Source organism: Tachypleus tridentatus, chromosome 4, assembly GCF_004210375.1.
Source record: "Tachypleus tridentatus isolate NWPU-2018 chromosome 4, ASM421037v1, whole genome shotgun sequence".
Taxonomy (NCBI): domain Eukaryota; kingdom Metazoa; phylum Arthropoda; class Merostomata; order Xiphosura; family Limulidae; genus Tachypleus; species Tachypleus tridentatus.
In genome coordinates this window covers 26,092,121-26,104,829 of record NC_134828.1, presented here as the reverse complement: position 1 = coordinate 26,104,829, position 12,709 = coordinate 26,092,121, and the positions used below count along the sequence as shown (strand labels likewise).

The following is a 12,709-nucleotide window of genomic DNA, read 5'->3' as shown; positions in this document are numbered from 1 at the left end:
TTATTTTTTATGTTATTAGAGACCCTGTAAACAACAGCCATGGAAACACTTTTCTGTATTACTAGTTTAGAAAAATGTTCTTGTAATCTGTATAATTCACAACCATCGATAATACACGCGAAAAAATAAACACGATAAAGAACTACGAAGTTATGTGGTGGTAAATGTATGTGTAAACCACATAAAATAGGTAAGTTAAAATTAAAGTAAAAAGCTTTGTAAAAGTATTTTTGGCACATCAAAAATATCATACTACACACTTGAATCACGACCTCTATAAGTCTTTTATCATTGTTTCACTAACACTTTCGTTTCTGTAACTTCTTTGAGAGCAACATTCTACTTACAGTGCTGTTCTCACAATGAGTAACATATTACACACTTATAACTTTGAACTGAAAGTCAGAGAGTAAATATGGAACCAGTTAATAAAAATATTTTCTATATTTGTACAACACAATTATATAACGTTTGAATTGGGCTGTTGCTGTAGAAAGAGAGTTTTCCTAGAGTTCTGCAATCATTCCGTCATTATATCACTTACTTAAGTTATTCTGTTACTTAGCCAAAAGAATAATTGAACAAAAGTCAGTGAGGACTTTTATGAAAGCTCAGGTCCGAGCTGGTCTGCTTCATATTTCAGCTAAAATACAAGAATTAAAACTGATGGATCTCATATTTGATTCTATATCATTGATTTGTGAAACAAACTTTGTAATAACATATCTTTAAAATCACATAAAACTTTCTGTCTGATTCAATTTTCTTTCTTGAAAACAAAATACTGTCTTCTCAAAACAACTCTACATACTTCTAAACTATCTCATGTTTACAATATAGCTTCTACAGGATTTCCAGGTGTTTTAAGCCTATCTGTTTAAAGCATCAAGACTCACATCTCCCTTTTGCAAACATTCAAAGTATGGCATTAAAAACATAACTTATAAACATATTTATTACTAGCTGAAACATACATTACAATAATCACTACAGTTTCATAAATATAATAATTGGAAACTCAAAAAATGTAATGATAAAAAATGGCTAATTTAAACTGAGTGACTAAAAGTACTCTTACATGTAATGTTAAAAGAGTTTTTTTTTAATTGCTGTTTCTCTTAACCACAGCAAGTAATTATCTTAACTTTGTAACAACTTTGATGCATAAAAAACACCACCTGAACAACTAATCATGATAAATAACCTGTCAAACATAAAAGTAACAAAACCCAAGACCTACATAATGTTGGTTTAAAAATTATTACACTTCCACAGCATCAACAAATTACATGATACAGTACTTCATGACTTTGTAATTTGTTGTAATATCATCCATTCATTTCCACTAAAATACGTTTAACAGAATTTCAGTTTGACAATTCTCATTTCTTATAATTCTTGTTTCAAACACAAAGATAAATGGTAAACAATATTCACTGAAAAATTAAAAAGCATTTAAACAGAAAATGGCTACCTCACTTGTATTAAACAAAATATATTATAAAGTGCTAAACAGAAATCCAGTTCTTAATTATTCTTATATATCAAAAACAACAAAAAGCACCATAAACGAATCTATAACTGGTTTTCAGATGTTTTGACCTTTTCTTAGAAAAACTAAGACAATCTTGGTTGTAGCTTATTAAAGTTATAGAAAACAACTGACATCAACATGATATGTAAAATATTTACAGGAAACAAAGCCTTTAAGAGATCGAAAAAATATGCATGCTCATGTGTTTACTGTTCCAGACAGAATAAACATTCAAAAACCGTATACTTTTATCACTGTATTTCTATCATAAATGAAACAAATTCACTAAATATTTTATCAAAGTTCAAAACAAGTAAACGACGAAGATCCAAAATCCAAAATTCACAACAATTTAATGAAAAATTATTTTTACTTGTATCAGAAGCTGCTGAACAACTGTTCCACATTGAGAAACATATTAGCTATCTATGTTTAGAGTTTTATTGTTCATTCACTATAAAAAAAAAAGTTTGGTAAAGATTTTTAGTTTTTCAAAAACCTATAGATTTTGAACTGTATTCTAACCTTAACCGTTAAAAGTCCAGTCTTTGTAAAAATAAATATTTGATATTTGACTTATATTTTAAAACTGTTTAAACAGGTTTATGTTATGTCAAATCCTTCAATATGTGCTCTTCAAGTACTAGAAAGTGTTAAGACAGATAATAATCTACTATACATACACTGATATCCATATATAAAACACATTGAAAACAATGAATGTATGGTTTCATTTTTTTAACATCAATATCTTTTTAAAGATTACAAAAAAAATCGTGTATTTTCCTTTCATGACAATCATTCAATAAAACTAGTTTAAAATGTTGAAGCTTAATCAATCAGTTTAATTTAACTATCACCTACAATATATTTTCAGTATTAACTTTCAACTAGAATAATACAAACAGTTAACTATATCATGTCTTCTGTTATTATCTATTAACCACTGTAAGCTGAGTCAATACAAAGTACACTAAATTTAAAGCATCAATTCTTAACTACTTTTCTGATTGAAGTTGTTATTTTCTAATTCTAAGTTCACTTTTCCTCATGAAATACAAAGCAATGCTTCTTTTGAGATTTTTCAGAAGAACTCTTCTTCTTCTAAGGGTTTCTTCAGCCAGGTTCCCCTTCCCAATTCTTCAAACCTTGCATAAAGCCTCTGTTTAGCCTGCTGATAATCATATGCATTCAGCTTGCTAGTTCGATAGCTCTGTTTCAGAAGTTCCTCCTTCTTACTCAAGTTACACAGTTTTTTGAAACATCTGAACAAACTGGCTTTACACAATCTTGATAGCTCATAGCTTTCAGCCCTGAAATAGCAGACACAATGATAGTTATTAACTAGTCTGCTCAAGTCAACACAATGTCAACAATCACCTGAAAAATTGGTAATAATATTATTTGTCCTCCCACCCAATAAAAATAAATAATCAGTTACAAATTATAAAAAAAGAATTTCGTTTTTAATTTCTATCATAAAAAGTCTGATTTCTAAATTGCTTAAATTAATAACAATTACAGTTCACTCGCTTAGCGTGGTTCATATAATAAAATCTGTTCTCATAAAAACTGATTAACGGTGTCTGAATCAATATTATGTCTTTCATATCTCAAAGTTTTCATATTGAGTAAAAGGCCTTACCCACATTGAGTGGGGTAGATGTGTGGTTGACATATTATAACATATTTTCTTTTGTTTTCACTTGTGTTCTTAAAATCTAATAATCCCTTTCTGTAAAGGAAGGGAGGACTACCTTTTAAAGAAACTCCAGTCGTCCAAATTTAATCACTTTTATAAACTACACAATTTTCCAAAAACTTATTCAGTTTTGTAATGCAATTTTTATTTACATGTGTTATTTTGTAATGCAATTTTTATTTACATGTGTTATTTTACAGAGCCATTAGCAATATTTAATTTATATCTAAGAGTTATTATTAAACAGTGTAATCAAGTTTTAATGTAATTTTAGTGAACACTGTCCAAAACCTGTTGGATGAGATCATAAAAACACTTATTATTAGACAACACAAAAAATAAAATAATATGGAAATAAACGGAATTGTGTTAGTTTAATTAATTTACAAAAACTAATCAATTTTCACAAAAGTCACTAAGGAATTATCAGGTTTTTATGCATACGTGAGCTGGGCAGGGATTCTTCTGCAGTACTTGATTTGTTGGTGATAAATGTCAACAGTAAACATACAGCACAAAATCGTTTTAAAGTAATAAATTTTAAACAAGTCAAAACTGGGTACAAATTTCTTTACACTACAGTATATTGTAATTACATGTAAAACTAAACAATTCTCTTTTTGTGTCAAAAGTCCACACAGGCTGATTAAATTACTTTAGAATCTACTTGATAAGACAAACTATTTTCCTCTACTTTGTTTTTTTCTCTACAATCTGTAACAGATTCACTTACATTACTTCGTGGGTTACCACAGTTGTATATCGAAATTTAAATAATGGTCTCTTTTGTTGTTAAAGTACACACAGGTTTAATTACTTTAGAACACCTTTTGACAAGACAAATTATTCTCCTTATCTGTATTAAATTATGAAACTCTTTAAAACATCATCTGTTATGGCTAATCACTCATATGTCTGCTAACTTCATGTTTTCCAACTTCTTTCTGACTGAACTTTTATTTTTCACTGTAATTCAGTCACCTACATATATACCTTGTTCACTGAGGCCTGGAATTTTCTACAAACTACATGATGTGATGATTTAACAACATATAGTATAGTAGCAAGAAAACTACTGAAGATTCAAGTTATGTGATATCAACAATATTAGTAAAGCCTAGAGAACAATGTAGTTGCAAACACAATGTATGACTCATACATGGCTTACATGATAAAAATTTGTCAGAACTAACACTTTTAAAACAATTAATCTTCCACATTGCTGTCATGAAAACTAAATGATCATTAGATACTAAGTCACAAAATAAATCAAATAATAACACACCAAACAGCCTTGAATATCCATCAATAAGCCCTTCTTCAAGAGAAATATCTACCTTTTCTTTTTCACTTTATATATTCTGCTCATATATTAAGTGTTCTCATATAATCTACACCAACATTTATAGTTCCTTTGCCCGTCTCTCCTAGCAGTGTCTCCAGTAGATCATCACCTTGTCTTCATCTTGATTTGGTGTTGCCTGAGGTCTGTCTTGCCTGATCTATCTGTATACTGTAGATCTTATCTTTTTTTACCCAGTTCTTCACTTATGTTGACTTCCCTGTATGTCTCATCTCCACCCAATGATCCTAGATGTAGTAGGTATTTATCTTCTATAATGAAGGCACTATCTTCAGATTTTGGTTCTATGACAGCAATACCTGCCATGTCCATCTGTACTTCAACAACTGTACCAATAAGGTCTTCTTTCCTCTTAAAGTATCTCTTCAACAAACTGGCATTGAAGAGCTTGGTCATCCCATCCATTTTCACCTTACACTGCATTTTGTTGACTGCTTTCTGTACTACAAAAAGTCCTTCCGACTGCTGGGTGAATCTGTTGTTGGCTGTGTATAGTAGAACTGAAACTTTCTGTCTGACTTCAGAATGTTGATCCTTGACCTTCTTGTTATAAGTACTTCTTACTGCCTTTGATGTGTTTAGCTTCACCAGCAGAACTGTTTTAATAGTTCTGGTTCAATATCTGGTCCTTGTTTTATAACTCTTGTTCCTCTCTGTCTTGTGCATGACCTCCTCTTGAGCACTGTCCTGAAGTGTCTACAGAGAAGGGTCATTCTTCTGCACTTTATTCAGTTCACATAGATTTACATATGGGATGTTACTTTCAGGTACTTTAAGGGCTTTAATACCTTGGTCGTCACTCTTCCCTTAAGCTCTACTGATAATCACAGATGTTTCATTCACCTTCATTCCATCTAGTTACTTCAAATTTCTACAACATGGTATATATCCTGTCACCAAATTGTATATTGGTGCCTTGATATACATGGCTTCAAGACCTCCAACATAATATGGAATATCCACCCTTATTTTGGCTATGAGTGGTGTCCTCTCCTTTAGAAATAGTGACATGTCAGTGGAGCACATGATCATGGACTGCTCATGTATTAGTAAGTCTGCCACTCCCTCAAAACTATTTTCACACTTGGCTATATCTCTCCATCTGATAAAGTATCATTGTGGAAATGCCACAAATGGAAATATAGTTTCTCCACTGTTAGGTTTAATTCTCTGAACTTCTGACAAAAATCTTCTTCAGTAAGTTCATATAATTTCAGCAAGACCATTTTTAATTTGTTAAAACTAATAGCATCTTCTGATGTCTTGCCTGAATATACTTGTAGGCCTTTTACTAAGAGAAGTAAGTTAAGACAGACTGCCTAGTCACTTTTATCCCAGTTCCAACTTTTGGCAATTCTTTCACATCTCTCCAGAAAAGCATCCAAGTCATTTTTCCGTTCATCAAATTTGGATAGCTTGGGTTGGCTAGCCCTTACCCCATTGTCATTCTTTGGTCTTCAATCTTTCTATTGATAGAACTTTGTAATCTCAGTTTTTCTCTTATGGTCTCTATTTCTAGTCATTCCTCTCTCTCCTTTCCTCCTTTCTTAATTTGTGCTTTGATCTCCTATCTCTTCTGTTGCCAGTATTCTCGTTGTTGTTTTAGTTTAACAAACTCTCATAGTTCATTATCCTTTAGCCCAAGATACTCACCTCTTCCTGTACATTTATCAAAATATGATGGCATGATTATATAATATGATTGTTATCCCAACACTATTTTCACCATCACTCACTACAATTGTGCATAAATAGGCATACTTATTCCCACTATTGCTCATGTCTTCTATTACTGCCATTTACCACTGTATAATCCTGGCTGGCTTGCCAAATGTCAGGGTTTTAAATATGACTTGGCTGAGGATTCTTGTACAGTAAGTGTATGTGACTTGTTGGTGATAAATATCAGCAATAAATGAACAGCACTCAGTCCACTTGTTTTAAAATAATATATTAAAAACAAGTCAAACGTGTGTACAAAAATTCTTTACACTATAGGATATTACAGTTTCATGTAAGACTAAATACGTCTATTTTCTTCTCAGAAGTCCACACAGGCTGATTCGATTACTTTATAATCCAACTGAGAAGATGAATTATTTTTCATTGCTCTTATTACAATAACATAAGTAAATAATTCACTTTATTACCACAATAAGCAGAAATAAGGGGAATAATTTGTCTCATCAAACGGTGTTATAAGGTAATTGAACGTGCCAATGTGGGCTTGGATAAGAGGAAAACAATTATGTAAGGTTCAGGATATAACTGTAGTAACACACAGGATAAGGGAAGTAAATTATTCACTGATAACATAGTGATAATAGCAGAGAAAATTAATTCATCTTGTCAATTGTTCTATATTATTGACGTTAGTTAATAGTTAAACACAAATATCAGAAATTGGCACCATTAGCAAAAACTGGTAATGATGTACATTTAATATAACAATAAGCACATCAGTAAAGACAAACACATATCCTTGAACTCTAAGTACAATTCTGCACTATATTTATTTTTTTGCATACAATCCCTTGCTTATAACTAGCTTATACCACACAATGTTATTATGAAAAAGTACTTTAGATTAGGCTTACTTTTCATTACACATTCCTGTCAGTGCATTAGTAACTTCTGGTTTGCTATCTCCATAACACCAGTTGATTCCAAAAGGTTTTGTTTTCTCAGTTTCACGAAGAGCTTTATAAGTAGATACACATCCTAGCTGTGGGTGGTTTAGTGTGTAGCCAGCTGGTAAAAAGTCTCTAAATTCAGTCTTTCCTTCCAGACGGCAACAAACAGCTCGTGAAAGATGACCATGATGATAAAGTGCTCCTAGCGTAAAGTTAAAAACCATAAAGATGTCAGTTACGTACAAAAACAAAACACAGATGACTCATTGTTCATTGAAGCTTCAAACACCGTTATATTACACACATTAATAAAAATGTATATTCAACATACATGTCACATGAAATCAAACATGTAAAATCCATAGGTAAAGCGATCTACATAAATAACACACTTGCTTTTGTCTCTCTGAAACTTTGGTTGAGAAGTTCTCAATCGAACACAATAAATTTTATAGTGTTAGAAATGCCTCCATCAGAAAAGTCTAGATTGCATAGTTACCTGTACTTTACTTAATCAAACTTTTTAATCCAATGAGTATGGTGCACAATGACACAATATTGTTTTAATCACAAAATTACTGGCTTCAATTTTTCAGTTTAGTTTTTTTTATTTGCAAAGTACTTCACACAAATAATACTTTATTCACTTATAATTTCCTTTAAAAAAAAAGAAATGAGCATTACATTAAATACACTTGCTGCAGCCTTCTCAAATTATCTAAGTCTAACATACAAATGCAGAGTTTGTTAAAAACCACACACTTATCACTTTGTGAGCACACATTAGACATTTCTGCATATTTAGCTAAGTTCCCTTTGTTACAACTTTACTTTGTGATAACTTAGCTTCAGTTCATTACATTGACTGCTGTGATACCTTTCAACTATTTTTTCTTTACTACAGGTTTTATTAATTTTTCTCAGCTTCTTTGTTTTAACTTGTAAAACCGTGTCATACACTAAATGCTAAATTGAAAATGTAACTTGAATAATACTTACCTCCTCTTACACTTATAGCTATAAGTTAACTGCTAAGGTTTCTGCTTTTGCCATTCTAAACATTGGTCTGATTTTTTACTGCTTGCTTCAGTCTCTTATATCCTCCTCAACTGCACTTGACAACATTTGTCTCATTACACTCTCCATACACATCAGTGCTTCATCTATCTTGGAACTATATACAAGCACCTCTTTCAGATAATGTTATGTTTCAGAGACTGACTTCATCCCAGTCTCTGATCATAGCTCTTGAGAAGAGGAGTATGAAAGGGGGTAAGTATTACTGAAAATATATTTTCAGTTTAGGAAAATGTTTCACTTCCAATACATACAAACCTCTTCTCCCATTCACAACTAGAACCCCACACTGTGAAGATGAAAGGGCTGATGAGGACATTATCAATACAAAAAACATCTAAACAGATCATGGGTTTGTCAAAAGAAAATTGGTACTCCAATTGGGAAATTGCATTAGATCCAGAAAAGGTATGTTCTTTACCCTGAACTTAATTTTTCTTATATTGTGGGTTGAATTGTGTATGAGTGATCACTACTTTAGGCTAGCCCTAACCAGATATCTGAGGTTCAACTACTCTGGGTTGAAATTAATAGGTCTTGGTCCCCATATTTGATGTTGGTAGCTAGGGCAATTGAACTGCAATGCTGTATCTAAATATACTTATGAATGGATCCTATTCTGTAGCTATAGAGCAATAAGTTCCAAGCCACTGAAATCACAATGACAAACTAACCAACACCAAAGTAAGCATACTTTTCCTTCCACCTGAAAAAGCCCAAAAGGAACACACCAGGCTCAGAGAGATGAGATTATTTATGCCTTAATCAATCAGAGGAAACTGAACTCATCCAGTCTGGAATTATGAACATTCATTCTCATTCCTCAACTGAGAGAGGAAGGTACATTCCACGTGCCTCTGAATTATGGGTTATGGGGTGAACATGGAATAACTATGTTTAATCAAGCACCTAGGATGGAATCACTTCACATTTGGAATTATGAAAATATAGTTGATCCTCTTCCATGAACAATGTACTGAAGCTATAATAATCAAACAGAAGTGTCATGCACACCCCAACCACATAGGGAAGCATCGAATCCAAACTGATATTACAAGTGGGCTCCTGCTTAAGATGGTGCACTTAGAAACTGGGTGTGATAAGAACTCCCTAACTCCACTAGTAGAATCTGAGGGACAATGTATATCGGGGAGTTCTGAAAAACAGTGCAACAGGTCAACCATGTTCCCTAAGTTTTTAAAAGCAAACTGGCCTCAATTTATTCAATCTGATGATGAATAAAGTTTATGAATCAGTGGGTGCTAGTGTGAAATTGGTCTGACAAAAGCAAACCTGCCTGGGCAACACTCCTCACAGAGTGGGATCCTATAAAAACGAGTTTAGAAACCCTAAAAGGTAGCAATGAAAAGACTCACCCCTCTGTATAATGTAGCTTAAATGGTAAAGATAACTATATGGGGAGCAAAATCCCTCAGGTGAAGAGCCAGACAAATAATGTGAGATAAAAGTATTGGAGGAAGTACACATAATGGCCTCAGGCAGGCAATTTGACCAGGTTGCTAAAGACACAGAAATATGACAAATCTGATCAAACATGACTCACAGAAGAATCCTTACCTTCAAAGAGAGTCCAGAAGAAAAGTCATTGTCTGGCATATATAATGGCATTACAGCAGGCAATAAAACCTTCAAGAGTTTCACTAAACATAACCACAATCAAAACCTGACTAGACGTGGAAATTAATTAGATGAATAGATGAAAAGCACTTTAGTCCATTTTCTGTTTGACAGTGTCTTGGACAAGAAAAACTGATCTAAGGATGTAGAGAGAAGGAAAAAATGGTCTGGGCACAAACACAACAAATCACTCTGATGGTAAAGTCCTTAGGTCATCAGACACGAAAAATAAACCTTCAAATAAAAGGGATGCATGGCATATAGGAATCAGGGCATAAACAGGTGTCAAGAAAGAGCCTGTACTGTAATCTTAATACACCCATCAGGTAACCAGAATAATCAAAGCTACTTAGGGAATCTGGAGAGTATTGAAGACTTAAAAATTATCTAGTTGCAATAATCAAATGTTACTCAATAAGGTCATCTTAAACATGGCAACAGTGGAAGATGAAAAAACCCCTATTACAGAATCAAATAAAAAAAATTAGTTACGGTTGGCACTTCTGCCCTAAATGGGTTCATCATCTTCTCAATAAACTACTGCCAATATGCACGTCATTTTTGTTGACAAATGTTCATGTACAAGTAAGCAAATACCTAGAAAGATACATGTCAACATTAGAAATTGAATCCTGGTGCTGTGCAAAATACTGCATAATCTCCATGTCTGGAACTTAAGCTTCCAGACAGCTGGGTGTTCCAAGGCAGATCATAGCTGCCACCATAAAAATAGCTAAAAAAGATTTGGAGTGGTACTGCAGAAGCAAAAATAAAAGTGTTAAAGTCTAGTGTGATCAACAGGACCCAACAATGGGTTGGAACAAGTCACATTTAGTACCCGGAGTAACATATGAATAGGAGAAAAGGCCTAGACTTGTAATCCTATTCTGTTCTTATGGAATGCATCTACTGTCAAAGCCCAATTATGATGTACTGGAAACCAAATTGCCAGTAGTTGGGTGATCCATTGAGATGCCAGCCCACCAATTAGTGACAAAACTAGAGACAATACAATAAAATCTGGTGATGCAGCATCTATTCTGTTCAGATAATCAGTGAGGACTGAGACAACTGACTTGCTACCACAGCCATAACCTGTGGAGCATGGCAAGCTAGTACAGTGATAAGATAGGAATGGTCCTGAAAAAGGAGACCTGGATCAATGAGAAATGCAAGACACAATCATGAAATTAGCAGAGTGAAGCCTGATAAGTTTCCCTTTAATAAGCCCACAACATGACTAAAACATTGTGTAGGGAAGTTTCTTTTTCCGAGTATGGACTCTGGAATTCCTGACTGTTGGTATATTCCCTCCATCCATGAAGCAAGACATTCATAAAAAGATAGAACTGTGGATAAGGTGGCAGTACAGGAATACCAACTTAACAACCCCTCAAGACTGAAGAATGATCTTGACTAAGGAAACTGTGGAAATCAGTGAACTGATGTTTATGATCATTTGATCACATAAAGACCATTAAAAGAATCTCTTGTGCTCCCATCCAAAAGGTAAAAAGGATTTAAGTGATGCCTACATTTCTAGAAGAGAAAGAACCACATGAGGCATGGGAGAAGAAGAGATAAGGGTCTGACACATTATTCTATAGAATTGAGACAAATGGGAGTTAACAGAGTTTGACTGAGAGATGAGCTGAAAAATAAAAAATACCCAGACTAAAGACATATGGAATTGGAAGCAAAAACAGATGTTTCAGCCCTGAAAAGGAAGCTCGCATTGGCCATTTCTGAAAGTAAAATCAGGATGTGATGTTCTGACAGTTGATGAGATTGAGCCAGCAGAAAGCAGTCATCCATTAAATGGTATTTGCACAATGTGATGAAAATGAAGTGATGAGAGAATCTGTACAGTATGGCAGGACCCATATGAAGCCAGTGTGAGTTTGAAGGTATAAACCTGAAAGAGCAGTATCTGATCCTTGTGCACAAAAAACACCAATAGTGTTGAGAATCCATCAATATGGCAGTGTGCAGATAGGAGCCAACTGCAGCAAATGTGGACATCTACAATCCCAGTAATAAAGTGTAACTCAGATTGATGAATGAGTAGCTTATTAAACTTGGAGGATTTAGGCATGGATATAGAAAATAAATATAAATGATTTGACCCTAACATCCTATCTGCATAGGGCCAAAAACCAATAGGAATAAAACCTTGGAAGAACTAACTAGCACAAACCACTCACTATCCTAGACCAATCAATCTCTTATAGCCTTCGAACTAAAATCCAAATCCTGAGAACCTGTAAGAGGTGGAAACCACACAGGTTAGGTGAACAATATAGGTGAAGATATGAAAATGAATGATAAATCCTAACTTTGCAGTACTCCTGAATCCACAGTTAAGGTGACCACATATCTAGAAATTCTTGGAGCTGAGCCCTATAGCCCCCAAAGGTATACAATAATAACTGAAGCTGCTGGCAATCCAACCAAGCAATGGAATTATTGGACATAGATAAAATCTATTCTCGGTACCAATGTACAGAGATGCTGATGACCCCCCTGGAGGAGGCAACGAAATTCAAGACTCCAACAATAGCAGGGAGGGATGTAGAAGCCAAAAATTGAACTAACAGGCATGTCAGCAGTGAAGTTGGTGATTCTGAAAGTCTTCAAACCAAATGAAGTGGAAGGAAAACAAAATGATGGAGTTTAGAGTTGGAAGAATATATACTTATCCTATCCTATCAGAGGATACAGATTTACTCAGGCTAACTACAAAATCTATTTTAAAACCACTA

General features: G+C 33.7%; 1 protein-coding gene across 1 annotated transcript in view; it reads right to left on the bottom strand.

Moving 5' to 3' along the window:
* Positions 1-937: 937 nt before the first annotated feature.
* LOC143248724 (double-stranded RNA-specific adenosine deaminase-like) overlaps positions 938-12,709 on the bottom strand; it is a 49,399-nt gene continuing 37,627 nt past the window's right edge. Inside the window, exons 9-10 of the mRNA XM_076497385.1 lie at positions 7,197-7,434; positions 938-2,847 (exon numbers count right to left, since the gene is read on the bottom strand). Coding sequence (XP_076353500.1) covers positions 2,619-2,847; positions 7,197-7,434 — 467 coding nt within the window. The 3' untranslated portion in view covers positions 938-2,618. The remainder of the gene's footprint in view (positions 2,848-7,196; positions 7,435-12,709) is intronic.